The sequence below is a fragment of the Carlito syrichta genome, unplaced genomic scaffold (genome assembly GCF_000164805.1).
Source record: "Carlito syrichta isolate Samal-C Ts95f unplaced genomic scaffold, Tarsius_syrichta-2.0.1 Scaffold130427, whole genome shotgun sequence".
NCBI classification, from domain to species: domain Eukaryota; kingdom Metazoa; phylum Chordata; class Mammalia; order Primates; family Tarsiidae; genus Carlito; species Carlito syrichta.
This window is the reverse complement of record NW_007074523.1, coordinates 59389-76314: the sequence shown is the minus strand read 5'-3', so window position 1 is coordinate 76314 and position 16926 is coordinate 59389. Positions and strand designations below refer to the sequence as shown.

The following is a 16926-nucleotide window of genomic DNA, read 5'->3' as shown; positions in this document are numbered from 1 at the left end:
TAGGAGAACTGGAATAATTAGGATTAGTAGATTAATTAGAAACATGTTGTTAAGAAGAGGAGTTGAACCTCTGATAATAAAGTTTTAAGTTTTATGCAATTACCGGGCTCTGCCATCTTAACGAACCCTGTTCTTGGGTAGGTACTATTGTTGATGAGGTGTGCCCCTCCCTCCCCTGGCAGTTTCCCTCAACTGCCAATCCCACCTCCCATCCCCTGGCAGTTTCCACTACTGCCAATCCCTTTCTTAGAGTATTACGATAATTGTTCAAGGTCTGCCTATGAGTGAGAACATATGGTACTCTGTTCTGTTTCTGTGATAGATCACTGAGTATGATAGACTCTAAATCCATCCAAGTTGCTGCGAAGTCCGTGTCTGTCCATTATAAATCCTGAATTTAAGTTCAGAGAATTTAAATGAGATGATGAATGTAAAGCAGTTAGCACAGGGCCTGCTACTAAAACATTAGTTACGATAACACTATTGTGAAGGGGATGTTAGGATAGCGTCTATGATTCCCCCTCATTCTTGGTTCCAAGACTACCTGCTCGGTCAGCCAGGGTACTGCTCTGACCCCTGCCCTCCTTATCCATTCATTCTATTAACAAGAAACACACCCAGCGTCAACTCTATATTGGTTCTGAACAACACAATCTGATTACCGATGTACAAAACCAAAAATATTTTATTGCTGAATCATCTTGGAGTTCTATAAGGGACCCCAAGCCTTGCTTGTAGTCTATAGCTCTGTTAGGACTCTCACATCAGGATAGATTGAGGCACAGGGTCCTTTGGGCTCCACTTAGAGAACTATCTGTCTTGATCCTGTTTTCTTATTAGTCCCTCCAGGTTACCTCTACTTCATCTGTCCGATACCTGTGGAAAAATAGAAAAAACGTAGCATCTTCCATCCTCCACTGCCCTCATTTTCCTGGCTTCTCTTCCCTGATTTTTGCCTACCTCCCACATAATCCTTTTTACCCCCTCCAAGGAGTAAATCACCCACCTCTGTGTAATCCCAGAATCACTGAGGGGGGTCCTGTGTCCAGCCTGAAACATCTCCCAGCCAGCCTGGGCTATCATGGCTCCATTGTCAATGCAGAATCTGGGATGGAAAAGAGATATGAAATTTAGGATCTCTAGGTAGAAAATCACAACATGGGAGAAGTAAAAAATAAATCAAGGAAGGGACAAGACCTTTACCTCTCATCTGTGGCAAAAAGCTGGGCTCCGCGTTCCTGGCACATTGTTGCCATCATCTCCTGTAGTCTTATATTACCTATGAAGAGGTAGGGGACAGGGTTAGCTCTAGCCATCTCTCAATGGTCCAGAAGTACATGTCACATGCACTTATTAAGGACAATGAATCAGGGGACTGGGGCCAAGGATTGGGAAGCACACAGAACAAGAAATGAAACTAGTAACTTTCCCAAACCCTTGGTGATTAAGACCGCCAAGAGGAAGATGCACAATGCCAAGAAGAGGAAGGAAGAACACTGTTCAATGATACATACACCCCACACCTCCCACAATGAGGGCCTCTTGGGAGCCACAATGCGCCATGGCTCGTTCTGTGATCTCTACCAGCATTGCAAACACAGTTTCCTGTGGAGGACAGATATAGTGAAAATATCAGAGGAGCATCCCAGTTTAGTTCTGCTCTATTATATAACAGCTCCTCCAGTCCCAAATTTCTGTTACAGGTCTTTACTTCATTACCTGCAGGGAGAAACACAGATCCTCAGGAGTACACTCGCCTGTGGCCAGCATCCGCTGGGCTACATCCTACAAGGGAAAAATAAACACAACAACAAATAGCGATTTGGGGATTACATGAGAGCAAAAATTAATGCACTTGGAGGATCACTGTTTCACCAAAATTCAAGTTACTAGCGCACCTTGCACAACACATTTCCCTTCACTGGCATCAAATTATAGAATGAAAGCTGGGCATGGTGGCTCACACCTGAAATCCCAGTACTTTGGAAGGCTTAGGCAGGATGACTGCTTGAACCTAGGAGTTCTAGACCAGCCTAGGCAACATAGAGAGACCTCATCACTACAAAAAAAAGAAAAAGAAAAGAAAAAAAATAGCTGGGTGTGATGGTGCACACCTGTAGTCCCAGCTCCTGGAGAGGCTGAGGTGGAAGGCTCACCTCAGCCCAGGAAGTTGAGGCTGCAGTGAGCCATGATTGTGTCACTGCACTCTAGCTTGGGCAACAAAGGGAGACCCTGACTAAAAAAAAAAAAGAAAAAGAAAAAAAGATACTGAATGGGCAGCATTCATTTAAGATGCAATAAATCTTTCTCGAATAACTGTCCTGGCACCTTCCACTCCTTATTTACCTAATTTTTTTTTTTTTTGAGTTGGAGTCTCACTCTGTTGCCCAGGCTGGAGTGCATTAGCATGCTCATGGCCACCGCAGCCTTGACCTACTGGGCTCAATGATCCTTCTGCCTCAGCCTTCCAAGTAGCTTGGAACCACAGGCATATGCCACCATGCCTGGCTAATTTTTTTTTTTTTAATTTACTGTAGAGATGAAGTTTCTCCATGTTGCTCAGGCTGGTCTTGAACGCTTGAGCTCAGGAAATCTCGCCTTCGCCTCCCAAAGTGCTGGGATTATAGACTTGAGTGACTGCATCCAGCTCCTTACTTATCTCATTTAATTTTTCTCCAAATAACTGTCCTGGAACCTTCCACCCCTATTTACCTCATTTAACTTTTCTCTATAGCATGTATCATCAAACACTTTATTTATATATGTATGTGCAGATATACATATACATGTGTATATATATTTAAATATAGACAAAAATCTCATTATGTTGCCCCTGCTGGTCTTGAATTCCTGGCCTCAAGCCATCCATCCTAGCCTCCCAAATAGCTAGAATTATAGGCATAAACCGCTGCACCACACCTGATGACACTTTATATTTTATTTTCCTCTTTTTTTTTTTTTTTGGTGTATCTGTCTTCTCCCATTACAATCTAGGCTCCACATAGGCAAAGATTTTTGTTTTGGTCCATACTGCATCCCTATTGCCTGAACAGTGCCTGGCACACAAAAGACATTCAATAAATAACCACTAAGTTAATTTATTTGGCATCTGACATGGGCTCTTACTGTGCTTTATGCAGGAAATACAACTGTGAGCAAATTAGACATGTTTCATTAAAAATGCATGAAACCACCCCCATCTCTTCACCTTGCTCACACTCACCTCAATGAAAGACAGGATCCCTGAGAATGATACATCCATCCCCTTTACAGTGTATGGCAGCTCAACTAGTTTCTTGCCTCTAAGTGGGAATAAGTATATGAGGCACTGAGCCTACAGTCAGCAGGCTGCTCACCCTCCAAATCCTCTCCTGAACCTTAATAGATATCATATATGGGGAAATCCTCAAAACCCCAGCAGCCATCCTCCTTCCACCTTATGTTCCCTACCGCTTTGCCATCTGTTCAATGTTGTAGCCTGGACTTGGATCATTGGAAATCTAGCAGAAGAAAAATAAGGATAACATCAGATATGCAGAAAGCATAAGAATCTCATTTACTATTTCCTCCCTCCATTTCCATAGCTTTCCAGAAATTCCCCCACACCTTATGTTGTCTGCAGCACTGATCAATGGCTTACCTTCAGCACACGAGCAAAACGATCCAGACAATTACCCACAGCAATATCAATGGTTTCCCCAAAGATGCGGTAACGATGTTCTGAGTATGCAATCACCTAAGGGTGATGAGGATGTCCATGAAACCTCAAGTCTGTAAAGAGGATTATTTGGCTTTGGGGAAGAACATAGCAGAGGATCAATATCGTCACTAGAACCTCTAGTAAGAAATGGAAAAAAAAGTGCTTTCCCAAATCGTGAATGAGTAATATTTTAATATGTCTTACTTGAGAACAAATCCACGTACCCTGAAGGTTCCCAGAGCAGATTCCTAATCTATGAAAGATAGGCCAGGCGCAGTGGCTCACACCTATAATCCCAGCATTTGGGAGGCTGAGGTGAAAGGACTGCCTGAGCTCACGGGTCTGAGACCATCCTGAGCGCCTTGGTGAGACCTCATCTCTACAATTAAAAAAAAAAAAAAAAATTAGCCAGGATGGTGGTACGTGCTTGTAGTTCCAGCTATTTGGAAGGCTGAGGCAGAAGGATCACCTGATCCCAGCAAGTCGAGGGTGTGGTGACCATGACTGTGCCACTGCACTCTAGCCTGGGTGACACAGTGAGACTCCAACTCCAACAAAAAAAAAGGATAGTCTAGGTCAGGGAAGAAGCAAATTGTCATCTCAAACACAATTTTCTAGTTTAGAGGTTCCTACTATATCCCTTAGAAGCAATCTTGACAGTGTGAACTAAGGAACAATCTTTCCTGCTCGGAGGCAGAGAACAAGAGTCCTTAAAGATAATCCTATGAGGCAGTGTTATCTGGAAACAAGAGAAAAGGCAGAAATGAGGAACTAAAAAAAAAAAAAAATCGCATATGGGATAAGATTAATGGTCCACCCAACTCAGCAATGACAATCCACTTAAGCTTCATATGTGACCAACTTTTATCACTTACTGACACATATACTCCATACTTCTGACATTGAGGGATTCCTAGGGACCATAAGAAGTCCCCTTCCCTTCCTAGTGCTGTTAGGGATTTCCTTCCTTTCTAATGTAGATCTCTACTGTCAAAAAGCTGGTGACAGGGCAACCCCCTCAGGTCCCCTCCCGCTGTGGGAGCTTTTCTTATCTTCTCAATAAATCCTGCTTTCAAGGAAAAAAAAAAGCTGGAGATAAAAAGAGGAAGGCAAAATTCTGCCTGATTTTTTTTTTTTTTGAGACTCCATCTTGCTCTGTCATCCATGCTTGAATACAGTTGATGTGAACATAGGTCACTGCAGCCTTGAACTCCTGGGCTGAAACAATCCTCTTACTTCAACCTACTGAATAGCGGGGACTATAAGCACACTCTACTACACCTAGCTTTGTTTTTGTTTTGTTTTGTTTTTGCAGAGATGGGGTTTCTCTGGGTTATCCAACCTGCCTTTCTATTTCTGTTATCCATTCCTCTCCACCCAATCATCATCTGTTTTTTATTCCTAAGCAAACATCAGAAGGAAAGAGGAGAAAACTGCTTCTCTGCATAAACTCTTATAGCCTCCATTGCTACTTTCTATAACTCAAGTCCCTACCTTTGTATGTCATTCTTCAGAGCTCAACAAGCTATTTGCCCTCTGTCCACTAAAGTGCCCATGTCACAGAAATATGTGCCTCATCTTTAGCATTTTACAGAATGAAGTTTTAGAACACAAGCCTTTCAATGAGCTGGGGACAATGCCGAACCATGTCTAATAATAACCCTATCAGCTGTCCCGAGGTAAAGGAATCTATTCCCAACTTTGAAAGGTATCCCAAACAACTTTAGCTTCACCTATAAATTCAAAATATCTTCTACCATTTATAAAGTATTTTGAAAAGTTATTTATATATACATATTTTTTTGAGTTGGAATCTCACTCTGTCACCCAGGCTGGAGTGCAGTGGCATGCTCACCGCCACCACAGCCTTGACTGGCTGGGCTCAGGCCTTCCATTTCAGCCTTCCAAGTAGCTGGAACTACAGGCACATAACACCATGCCCAGTTAATTTTTTTATTTACTGTAGAGATGAGGTCTCACCAAGTTTCCCAGGCGGATCTCAAACCCATGGGCTCAGGCAATCCTCTCACCTCAGCCTCCCAAAGTGCTGGGATTATAGGCATGAGCCATTGTGCCTGGCAACATTATTTATATTTCTATACTCTGAGGATAACAAAGTCTAAATATTTATCCCTAGAAATGTACAAACAAAACATATAGTTATTCTAAAAATATAAGTCAGGTAATGCCCCTTGGTAAAACCAAAACTGCTAAAATTTATAGAAAAAATAAGCTTCAAAATAATATAACACCTATCATTATTTCCAAGGCATTAATCCTTACAATTCTTTCCTTTTCAAAATTGGAAATTCGAATCTTTATAATCATATATATAAAAGTCATCTAGGCCAAGAAAGGTGGCTCACACCTGTAGCTCCAGCACTTTGGGAGGCCTGCTTGTGCCCAGGAGATCGAGAGCAGCCTGGGCAACATGGTGCAGCCTAGGCAACATGGTAAGACTGCAACTTTACAATTAAAAAAAAAAAAATTAGCCGGGCTTGGTTGCTCAGCCTGTAATCCCGTGCCTTTGGGAGGCTGAGGTGAGTGGATTGCCTGAGCCCGTGGGTTCAAGATCTGCCTGGGCAGAGAGACCTCATCTCTACAATAAATCAAAAAATCAGCCAGGTGTGGTAGCGCATGCCTGTAATTCCGGCTACTTGGAAGGCTGAGGCGGAAGGATCGCCGGAGCCCAGCAGGTTGAGGCTGCGGTGGCCGGAAGTAGCCACTGCACTCCAGTCTAGGTGACAGAGTGAGACTCCAACTCAAAAAAAAAAAAAAAAAAATTGGCCAGGTGTGGTGGTACATGCCTATAGTTCCAGTCACTTGAAAGGCTGAAGTGAAAAGGATCACCTGAGCCCAGCAGGTTGCGGCTGCAGTAGTTGTGCCACTGCACTCCAAGCCTGGGCGACAGATGAGACTCTGACCACCTACCCCTCCCCCCCAAAATCATCAAATGCTCTAACTGTCCTCCCAAAACTTGCAATGCTACAAACTCTGTTGTGGGTTCTCTGGTATACAATATTATAGGTTCAGATGATCCAGCTTTGTTCTTGCAATTTCCACAACTCGGTATAACAAGGAAGTTGCTGGCTCAGTGCCTCAAAATTCAGATGGAATAGGGTAGAATACTATAAATACCTGAGTATTTCCTCCACTGACATACAACACAGTTGGGCTGGTGGCTCCAGTGATGAGGCGGCCCATCTCAATGTGGCCAATACAGTGGTTCACACCCAGCAATGGCTTATTCCATAGTTGGGCCACAGTACGGGCCACAACAGCCACAGAAGCCAGTGGGGCACCCATGCCAGGGCCTAGAAGATAAAAATGGGATTTATTAATACTAGAGATTAGAAAAAAACAGGTAGTAGAAGTAGAGGATGTGAAAGGTGGGGTAAGGGTAGTGGTGGTGGCAGAGTGAGGTTTAGGTTATTTTGACCTAGCCTGGTTCTAGGTATATTTCTCCACTGCTGACTACTCTCCCAGCCATACCCTTGGTGTAGGCAATGCAATCGATATCCTGGGAGGTTAATCCAGCCTCTGTCAATGCCTCCTGGAGCAGGTCTAGGATAACAGCTCGGTGATGTCTGGCAGTATCACCTGGAAGAAATCCTAGAAAATGGACACAGGTCAGAGATCATTGGGTTTTTCTGTAGGTAGATGTCAAAAAAACCTAAAAGCAACAGGAGTTTTAGTAATTGACAAAGAGTCCTTACTCTTCTTTTTTTTTCCTTTTTTTGAGTTGGAGTCTCACTCTGTCACCCAGGCTGGAGTGCAGTGGCATGTGCACAGCCACTGCAGCCTTGACCTGCTGGACACAGGTGATCCTTCCACCTCAGCCTTCCAAGTAACTGGGACTACAGGCGTGTACCACCATGCCCGGCTAATTTTTTGATTTATTGTAGAGATGAGATCTCGCCAAGTTGCCCAGGCTGGTCTCGAACCTGTGGGCTCAGGCAATTCTCTCACCTCAGCCTCCCAAAGTGCTGGGATTATAGGCGTGAGCCACCACAATTGGCCAGGACTCTTTTCAAGCAGCTTATCTTCCAGGTTTTCAGACACACTCTTTCCAGCCTCTATTGAGGGTGTTCAGCTTCCAGAAATGCCCTTTTTTTCATACCCAACTCCTATTCAGCTTTCAGGACTCAACTTAGGTGATACCTACCTCATATCCTTTAGTATTCTCTGTAACCCTATAGAACCCTATGTGATGACATCTACACATGGTGACACTTATATTTAACGCATCAACAACTATATTATTATAATTACCTGTAGTTTGCCCAGTTTAACCACAAGTATCTCAAACCATTGGCTATTTATCTTCGTATTCCTTGTGCCCAAGTGCCTAGAAGAGTAAATGCTAAACATACATATGAGGTTGGGGACCCCCCCTCCAAAAAAAACCAAAATTATCTTTTGGAGAGCGGACCCCTTGTAATACAGGTTTTCTCTGATAGATAAGTGTTCTAGAAACCCATCAGCAACAATGAACCAGCCAGCATTGTTGTGAGAAGCTGCATTTGGCTTCAGATAATTTTTTAAGATTCTTTCAATGCGTTTGACCATTTATGAGTGCACCTGCCCACACCTTGCTGAGTGTTCAATAGTTCTGGACCAAAAATGGCATGACCCCTGTGTCACCCTCTTTATTCACCTGATCTCACCCTGACTGACTTCCCAACCCCCACGATAAAAGCAAAGGGGAACATTTTGCTGATGTGGAAGAGGTGAAACAAAAAATTGCAGCAGAACTAAAAGGCATCAAAATTGACAAGTTCAAAAACCGTTTTGAACAGTGGGAAAAAAATCTTGATAGGAGCAGTGTATCAAACACAATACTTTGAAGGTGACTGAAGTTTAAACATGTATAAATAAGTATAAATAGATTCTGGTTTTCTGGGGTGTCCTCTCTCATACATACATACATATATATTCTCTCTCTCTCACCAATACCTTTATTATATATAATAAAGGACCTGTCACAACATCACCCGTTCAGGGAGGTTTTTCAGGTACATGCAAGCCAGTTGCTCTCTCCTGGGTGCAAGTGTTTTAGGGGAGACTAAGCAAGACATAATAGCTTATACGTAATATTAATTACAAGTTGTAACATGTCTGATAATTTCATTTAGTCCTCAACACCCAATTATAGCTATTATTATTCCCATTTTAGGAGCAAAACAGATATTCAAAACATAAATACTGACTATGAATACTGCAAAGCCAGCTAATTCTGTCTGAAATCTAAGCTGGGAATCTTTCCACCCTCTCCTTCTCATTCTAGAATATTTCGATTCCATCTCTATTATAACTACCACTTATGCTGTAAAGATCTCTTCATAGCCTGTTTATATCCGTTTATACCCTTAGTGATCTTCTTTCTCTGTGACCCTACAGAACCCTATCCATGATGACAACGCTGTATTTAACATATTAACAATTACAGCATTTTAACTATCTGTAGTTTGTCCAATTTAGAACACAAGCCTTTCAAAGCACTGGCCATCCTTGTATCCCCAGCGTCCAAATGCAACCGGCAATCGACGACTCCACAGCTGGCTCTTAAACAGCCATATTTGTATGCTTACCACATAAAATGCGCGCAATATAAGCTGAACTAACTTCAAAGATCCACGTCCAATCTTTTATGACTCTTCTAAATTGCCACGTAATTTCAATGAAACTCGGACCTAAAGCTGCTAAAGGGAGCAATGAGCCCAGGTTCTATTGAACTAGTGTTCAGAAGATGGAAGGTGACCGCGGTGCTGGGAAGCGCGAACTTTAAGTCCCCTACTCACTCACCTGTGCCCGGGGGCGTGACGTAAGTCCGCCGCGGGTTCGCCAACACCTTGCCATCCCGCACCACTCCCACGCCAATCTTGTTGGCGCTGCCTTCAAAACCCAGCACCGCCGGCATGGCGGAGCCCGGGAGAAAACGCTGGCAGGACTCCTAACAACCTATGGCGGTGTGAAGGCCCTCACTAGAATGTGCTACAGCGCAGATTCCGGGGCGCAGAGGAAGAGGGCGAGCCTGAGGGTGACGGCAAATTCCACAGGGACAGACACCGCAGAACTCCCGCGAGTGGCGACTCGTCAAGACCCCTTCAGGGATCTACCAGGCTTCCTAACTGCCAGGGAGAGTGAGCCAGTCTCTGCGCCTTACAGTTCTATCTGTTTCCCCACCTCTCTTCTGTGGTCCAGCCCAGTCTTCTTCACCGATTTTTCTCCCTCCTGCACAGCTTTAGGAGGTTCGGTCAAAGTTGCAGAACTAGCAGTGCATCTGGCAAAACCATAAACAGCCCCAAAATGGAAGACTGGGGCCTAAAGTCCAGTGGAGAGTTAAAGAAGGTGGGGAAAGCCCAAGCTTTCCTGTCACGTGGTACCAGACAGCCCAATCATCCGCTTTCTTAGGCCACGAGACGCGCATCTCCGATCACGTGACCACGCCGTCTACCCACGTGGGGGAACGGTGTGCTCTACTCTTTGTGCTCGGGTAAGGAGGAGCCAGGTTGGGGCCGGAGCCCGGCAGATACCGGGTTGCTGTTTTGCTCATGAGAAGGCCTTCGTTGGCGGCGTGACCGGCCTGCCTGAGTTGGGATTAATTAAGGTCCTCAGTTGGCGGGAGGGCAGATCTCGCGCAAGGCACTACGACACGATCTAGTTATGTGGGTGAGGGGCTGAAGAATCTATGATGCACGGAGGCGGGGAAAGAATTCAGAGATAATATGGTTTGGAAGGCGGGACCTGGGGAGGGGATGCCCAAGGGAAGAGTCTTCTCACCAGCCTTAGCTGGCTTCACGATTTCTTTGCGTCTGCAGGTCACACGGTTTAAAAAAAGAAAAAAAAAAAAGAAAATACTGTTTCGGTGGGCAACGTGGTACAGGTGCTGGAGGGCCTTCGTTACAGGGATGCCTAAGCGCGGGAAAAAGGGAGCCGTGGCAGAAGACGGGGAAGAACCTAAGACGGGTAAGAGAATTAAATGAGTTCCCTCCCTACATGCTGCAGTGGGGGTGTTTCTAATTCCCAGGATGAAAGGTAGGGGCCAACTCATATTTTTGCAGGAGTTTATAAAAAACGTGGTAACTGCAGACTTGGGTCTGTAGTTAACACTGGATCGAAGTTGGAAACCGCCAACTTTTATCACAGTATGTGACTCATTTTATAGAGCCAGAGGCCAAGAAGAGTAAGATGGGAGCAAAGAAAAACGACAAAGAGGCAGCAGGAGAGGGCCCAGTCCTGTATGAGGATCCCCCAGATAAGAAAACCTCACCCAGTGGCAAAACTGCCACACTTAAGATCTGCTCTTGGAATGTGGATGGCCTTCGAGCCTGGATTAAGAAGAAAGGATTAGATGTGAGTATGATTCAAAGAGGGGAAAGAGACTTTATTTCGAATTGAGTGGTCTTGCGGTTTAATCACCTTTTTGCCTTTTAGTCTTAAGGATGTAACTTTTCTTCTTCTGCCTGTAGTTTTCTTGTGGGAAGGTGCAAGTGGGGCTGTCCCAAGTCTTGCCAGTTGTATTTCCTAAATGTCTATTTCTTCAGTTCCATTATCACTGTCTTGTTTAATGTCCTCGGATAGTTGCAAAAACCTCTTTACTGGATTTCCTCCATTTTTTTTCTCTAGCCTATGCTCCATTGCATTAACTACTGCTTAAAAATCTTAGCTGGCTATCCATTGTCTATAGACAATGTCTAGCCTTAGTATATCACGTAAGACTTTCTTTTTCCCTTTTATTGGTTGTCAGTTATGCAATTTTAATTGTTTGAATATCGTGCTTGGCCTGTAATCCCAGCACTTTGGGAGGCTGAGACGAGAGGATTGCCTGCACCCGGGGGTTCAAGACCAGCCTAGGCAACTTGGTGAGACCTTGTCTCTACAATAAATCACAAAAACTAGCGTGGTGGCATGCATCTGTAGTTCCAGCTACTTGGAAGGCTGAGGTGGAAGGATCGCCTAAGCTCAGCAGGTCGAGGCTGTAGTGGCCGTGAGAGTGCCACTGCACTCCAGCCTAGGCGACAAAAGTGAGACTCCAACTCAAAAAAAAAAAAAAAAATGGTGCTGCTTGCCTGTTGAACTCATTAATAAGCACAGTGACTGTGTCTAACCTATATAAATCTAGTACTTGGCACATAGATTGTTCAGAAAATGTTCTGCTGAATTGATAACGTTTTCCACCTTTCTTTTCACTCAGTGGGTAAAGGAAGAAGCCCCAGATATCCTCTGCCTCCAAGAGACCAAGTGTTCAGAGAACAAACTACCACCTGAACTTCAAGAGCTATCTGGACTATCCCATCAGTACTGGTCTGCTCCTTCGGACAAGGAAGGGTACAGTGGTGTGGGCCTACTTTCCCGCCAGTGCCCACTCAAAGTTTCTTATGGCATTGGTGAGACCCTATTGATCCCTAATGTCTGAGCTCTTACTAACACAATTGCTAATACTCCATCCCTGCCCCAACTCTTTATTGTTTTTCTTTTTTTAATCGTTCTTTATGCTGTTTGTTTCATAATTTCTGTAGGTGAGGATGAGCATGATCAAGAAGGCCGGGTGATAGTGGCTGAATATGAAACGTTTGTGCTGGTAACAGCCTATGTACCTAATGCAGGCCGTGGTCTGGTACGCCTGGAGTACCGGCAGCGCTGGGATGAAGCCTTTCGCAAGTTCCTGAAGGGTTTGGCTTCCCGGAAGCCCGTTGTGCTGTGTGGAGACCTCAATGTGGCTCATGAAGAAATTGATCTTCGCAACCCCAAGGGAAACAAAAAGAATGCTGGCTTCACGCCACAGGAGCGCCAAGGCTTTGGGGAACTGCTGCAGGCTGTGCCACTGGCTGACAGCTTTCGGCACCTGTACCCCAACACAGCCTATGCCTACACCTTTTGGACGTATATGATGAATGCTCGATCTAAGAATGTTGGTTGGCGCCTTGATTATTTTTTGTTGTCCCACTCTCTGTTACCTGCGTTGTGTGACAGCAAGATTCGTTCCAAGGCCCTGGGCAGTGACCACTGTCCTATCACCCTATACCTAGCACTGTGATACCTCTCCCAAATCACTTTGGGTCTGGGAAATAAGCCCCCTAAACTATCATTACTTTAAATACTCTTTAGAAAAATCTGCATTGTATTTCTCATCTAGAAAAATATGAATCCTCTAGGCTCCTGTGACAGACTTAGGTTTCTTTTAAGCCCAAGGATTTTGTTTTGTGGGGTTTTTCTTTCTCCTTAAAAAAAAACTGAACAAAGGCTACTGACTTGTCCACATGAAAATAAAAAGCCATAGTTTCAGCCTTGCTGTCTTTGTGTCTTACCCCTTTGTGGGGCTACAAATTCCCTTCCTCCTTGTCTTTTCATACATACAAGTTAGCAACTGGAAAAGGGTAGAGTCATGACCTTATTTATTTACAAGCACAGGTTGAATCCTTAACTTCCCCCAAGACAGAGCAACCCTACCCAACCCAGTTAAATACTGCAACTGGGGGGTAAGAAAGGTTGGAAGGAGGAATTAAGGGAAATACAGGAATAGGGGAACATACCCCACATTAAATAGTTATATACACGTCAGTTCCTGTGGTTCTGTACAGAGCAGCGGCTAACCCCACCCCCACAGGACACAGAATGTGGGGAGAGGAGACTGAGGGTATTGAGGCCAGAGCCAAACCCTGGTGAAGTGCAATAGCAGCAGCAAAGTCCTAATGGTGCACAAGAGGGAGGGGAACCCCCAGGGCTACCCACCCCCACCCTGCCCTGGAATGTGTAAGGGACAGGAATGGTTCTCAGGGAGCATACAGGAAGGACAAGGCTAGAACCATCTTCAGTACCCCGATTGAGGGGCAACATTTTGCCTACTTCACCATAAACACCACAACCCTTGGAGGAAAGCAGGTGATTAGCAGAGTGGCCTTACCTACTTACCCTTCCAAACCTAAGTAAGGGCCTGGTTCCTTCCTACCTTTCCAGGGAAAAGGAAGGCAGCTGCTTGGCTTCCTTATAGAAGCCCAGGGAGCCTTTTACCCCAGCTCCCTTTGTAGTGTCACTGTCCCCACCAGGGAGGGGCCAGGCACAGTCTGTGGGTCATCAGGCTCAGGAAAAGTTCTGGACAGGGTGGCTGACCTTCATACAGGCCCAATAGAGGGCCCGGCCCAAACACAGCACAGCCAATAGGATGACAAATGCCCAGGCTGCATAGATGCCTCCATATCGCCGTGCATGCTTCCATGTGCCAAACTGATGAAGATAAGGAGGGAGAAGAAAAGGAAACATGGGGTTAATGACCTCCCACTACTTCCTAGAAGCCCTAGGAACAGTAACACAGAAATTCAGTCCCTGTTCCCTGTCTTCGTGTAGCCACATTAATGTGCTTGCTTTTTTTTTTTTTGAGTTGGGAGTCTCACTCTGTCGCCCAGGCTGGAGTGCAGTGGCACGCTCCCGGCCACCACAGCCTCGACCTGCTGGGCTCCAGCGATCCTTCCACCTCAGCCTTCCAAATAGCTGGAACTACAGGCACGTGCTATCACGCCCAGCTAATTTTTGATTTATTATAGAGATGAGGTCTCGCTAAGTTGCCCAGGCAGGTCTCGAATCCGCGGGCTCAGGCAATCCACTCACCTTAGCCTCCCAAAGGCGCGGGATTACAGGCTGAGCCACCGAGTCTGGCTTGCATTTTTCTTAATAACAGACAACTGAGCCATGCTTCCAAATAGCAACTCAAGCCACTTCTCCACTATCCTATCCTCACCCACAGGATGGCTATTTTTTTACTCCTTTAGTAATAAAGATGGTTTATCAGTCATCTTCAACTCAACCATACCTTAAAACAAAACAAACTTCCCCCCATTCTCAGTTTCTTTGACTTTTTCCTAGTAGCGATGTCCCAAATCTTAAGCCCATGGAGATAAGGCTGAAGAATTAAAAGGGGAAGGGTACTCACAGCAAGGCCAGTGGCAGTGACTGCCAAGAGCAAACCAAGCAAGAAGCAGCAGATACATCTCTTTCGTGGGTATCTGCGCCCAATAGATGACCTGTGGGGAGGCAAAGAATGGATGCTTGTGATGATCCTGTAGTTTTTACTCCAAATATCACTCAATTACCAGCTCAATTCCTAATCACTTACACTTTCCTGCAGTGAGGGCAACGTGCCAAGGTACGGTCTGTGAATTCTGTCCACTATGGAGAAAGGAAAAGAAACTAATAGTATTAGAAGCAGGATTCTCCTATATAAGAGCCTTGAGGCAAGGTCAGAGTCAGGGCTGGAGTGGTGAAGTTGTGGAACAACAGTGTTCACACAGGACAGATCTTTCAGGAGTCATAATCATTATTCAGAGAAATATACTCATAACTACCCCTAGTTACCCCCAACCAAGGGCTCCCCAATGTTCCTCCTCACCAGAAATGTATTCTTGCAATGTCCACAGATAACCCTGACACCCACAGGTTGTGGTTCTGGACTCAGAGGTCCTGGATGCACAGGCCCCAGGTTGATGATTCTTTTGCTGCACAGAAAAAAAAAAAAGATTGAAAAGCTTTAAAAATTGAGGATGGGCCGGGTGTGGTGGCTCATGCCTATAATCCCAGTACTTTGGGAGGCCAAGGTGAGAGAACTGCCTGAGCCCACGGATTTGAGACTAGCCTGGGAAACTTGGCGAGAACTCATTTCTACAATAAATAAACAAAAAGTTAGCTGACCATAGTGGTGCATTCCTGTGGTTCCCACTACTTAAGAGGCTGAGCAGGAAGGATCACCTGAGCCCAGCAGTGGCCGTGAGTGTGTCACTGCACTCCAGCTTGGGCAACAGTGAGACTCCAACTCAAACAAACAAACAAGGATTCCCACATTGTCCTTCCTTCACATCCCCGCCTCCCTGCCTGTCAAGTCCCTCAACTTCTCTGTATATTTAAGATACTCTGTTCCTCAACTCTAGCCCCAGAGAATGCTTGAGAAAGGGCACTGCTTAAATTTCAGGTCCCTAATTGTCCTCTGACCTCAGGAGAAGTCACTCAGTCCCCAAGGCTCTCCATTCTCCTAATGGACCCTAATTCATCTCAACTTCTTTGCTGAAAAATGAAGACGATGGCTATAAAGTTTCTGAGGCACAATGCTCCATAGCATTTTCTCCTTCTAGACTCTTTCACCTTTACATTCTCTAAACTCATCATTTTTTGGCTTTCCATATTCCCACTTATTCTCTTTCCCCTTCTTATGCCTCTTACCAGTAGGGCCGAGGGCAGGCAATCCGCTGGGAAGTCACTTTGCAGATGAGGAGACAGTTACAAGGGCATCGAACATATTTTTTCCCTGGGGGTGCATTCTTGATTGGCTAGAGAATAAGAGCGACATCAGCAAGCAAACTTCGAATTCCATTCCCTCCATTTCCCTCTAAAAACACATTATGGGGAGAGATTAGAAAGATAAGGTAGCTAGAAAGGAGAAACAAAAGAAATATACCGTGAAACTTAGGAATGAGAACTACACTTAAATATGCAGGATAGGTATGAAGGTGAGGGATGGTGAACATTAGCTTTGGTCAGTGGCTTCTGGAGAAATGGCTGTATGAGACTCCTGGAACTGAAACCTGGATATCATCAAAAGCACGTGGCTAATGTCTGAAGGTCAGGGTCTAGAATCAAGAGATCAGAAAGAGGATCCAGGAAACAGGGCCCATTTCATAGATATGTATAACTCACAGTGGCTTCATTGCAGACACCACATTTGACTACATGCTGATGCATCTTGCCTTCCACGTTGATGAGAGACTGGCAGACTCGGCAGGTGATCATAGGGGCACTTCCACTGTCCGGGCTGGTCAAGGGTGAGTAGGGGGGCGGGTCCTCTCCAGGCAACACGGCTGGATGCCCCTCGGGGAATGGGGGAAAAGCTGGAGAGGAGGCAGATAAAGAGAAGGGCTGGGATCATTTGCAGACATCCCTCACTGATGCTCCTGGGGGTAGGGAACTCTTTCTGATCTTCAATTCTTCTGACCCAGCTTGGAGGGCTTCCCGTAATCTGCGCTTTGATCAGCTTGCTCAGAAACCCCTTCCATTTCTAGCCTCTGTTCGCGATTGCCAAGGGAAGGAAACCCAGCCCAGTCACAGGTGCAACAGCTCCGCACCTGGCGCTTGCGCCCCGCCTCAGCCCTCGGTCCCGCCCCCTCCCCGCCTCTCGGGGTACCCCAGGGAACACCTCGGACCCGCCCCGGCTTACCCTGGGGCGGGGCATGTTTACCGGC

General features: G+C 45.4%; 3 protein-coding genes across 8 annotated transcripts in view; 1 reads left to right on the top strand and 2 right to left on the bottom strand.

Moving 5' to 3' along the window:
* Positions 1–658: 658 nt before the first annotated feature.
* OSGEP (O-sialoglycoprotein endopeptidase) lies at positions 659–10005 on the bottom strand. Of its 2 annotated transcripts, none has more exons than XM_008049003.1 (11): positions 9506–10005; positions 7193–7312; positions 6839–7014; positions 3641–3736; positions 3451–3500; positions 3224–3302; positions 1720–1785; positions 1515–1605; positions 1204–1279; positions 1007–1105; positions 659–876 (listed from the first exon to the last, which is right to left on the bottom strand). In XM_008049003.1, exons 1-11 carry the CDS (start codon positions 9618–9620, stop codon positions 837–839), a joined length of 1008 nt encoding a protein of 335 aa, XP_008047194.1. In that variant the 5' UTR covers positions 9621–10005; the 3' UTR covers positions 659–836. The 2 variants fall into 2 exon arrangements, with proteins under 2 accessions (XP_008047194.1, XP_021563685.1); XM_021708010.1 differs by having other exon boundaries at positions 9502–9793.
* An 81-nt stretch (positions 10006–10086) lies between these two features.
* Positions 10087–12990, top strand: APEX1 (apurinic/apyrimidinic endodeoxyribonuclease 1). 5 transcript variants are annotated; one of them, XM_021708011.1, is made up of 5 exons: positions 10087–10363; positions 10555–10669; positions 10869–11056; positions 11898–12090; positions 12223–12990. In XM_021708011.1, the coding sequence occupies exons 2-5, from the start codon at positions 10612–10614 to the stop codon at positions 12738–12740; spliced, it is 957 nt and encodes a 318-aa protein (XP_021563686.1). In that variant the 5' UTR covers positions 10087–10363; positions 10555–10611; the 3' UTR covers positions 12741–12990. The 5 variants fall into 5 exon arrangements, with proteins under 5 accessions (XP_021563686.1, XP_021563688.1, XP_021563687.1 ...); XM_021708013.1 differs by having other exon boundaries at positions 10157–10206; XM_021708012.1 differs by having other exon boundaries at positions 10181–10294.
* A 91-nt stretch (positions 12991–13081) lies between these two features.
* TMEM55B (transmembrane protein 55B) overlaps positions 13082–16926 on the bottom strand; it is a 4437-nt gene continuing 592 nt past the window's right edge. The window contains exons 2-8 of the mRNA XM_021708008.1: positions 16902–16926; positions 16385–16575; positions 15911–16017; positions 15087–15192; positions 14814–14866; positions 14631–14721; positions 13082–13927 (exon numbers count right to left, since the gene is read on the bottom strand). Coding sequence (XP_021563683.1) covers positions 13784–13927; positions 14631–14721; positions 14814–14866; positions 15087–15192; positions 15911–16017; positions 16385–16575; positions 16902–16926 — 717 coding nt within the window. The 3' untranslated portion in view covers positions 13082–13783. The remainder of the gene's footprint in view (positions 13928–14630; positions 14722–14813; positions 14867–15086; positions 15193–15910; positions 16018–16384; positions 16576–16901) is intronic.

Excerpts from the sequence above, each read along its gene's own strand:
- OSGEP (XM_008049003.1), bottom strand. The coding sequence starts at position 9,620 with ATGCCGGCGGTGCTGGGTTTTGAAGGCAGCGCCAACAAGATTGGCGTG. Across the intron at positions 3,303-3,450 it reads ATTGAACAGATGGCAAAGCG|AGGCAAGAAACTAGTTGAGC; the intron begins GTAGGGAACATA and ends ATTCCCACTTAG. Across the intron at positions 1,106-1,203 it reads CTTTTTGCCACAGATGAGAG|ATTCTGCATTGACAATGGAG; the intron begins GTAAAGGTCTTG and ends TTTCCATCCCAG.
- APEX1 (XM_021708011.1), top strand. The coding sequence starts at position 10,612 with ATGCCTAAGCGCGGGAAAAAGGGAGCCGTGGCAGAAGACGGGGAAGAA. Across the intron at positions 10,670-10,868 it reads CGGGGAAGAACCTAAGACGG|AGCCAGAGGCCAAGAAGAGT; the intron begins GTAAGAGAATTA and ends CTCATTTTATAG. Across the intron at positions 12,091-12,222 it reads CAAAGTTTCTTATGGCATTG|GTGAGGATGAGCATGATCAA; the intron begins GTGAGACCCTAT and ends TAATTTCTGTAG.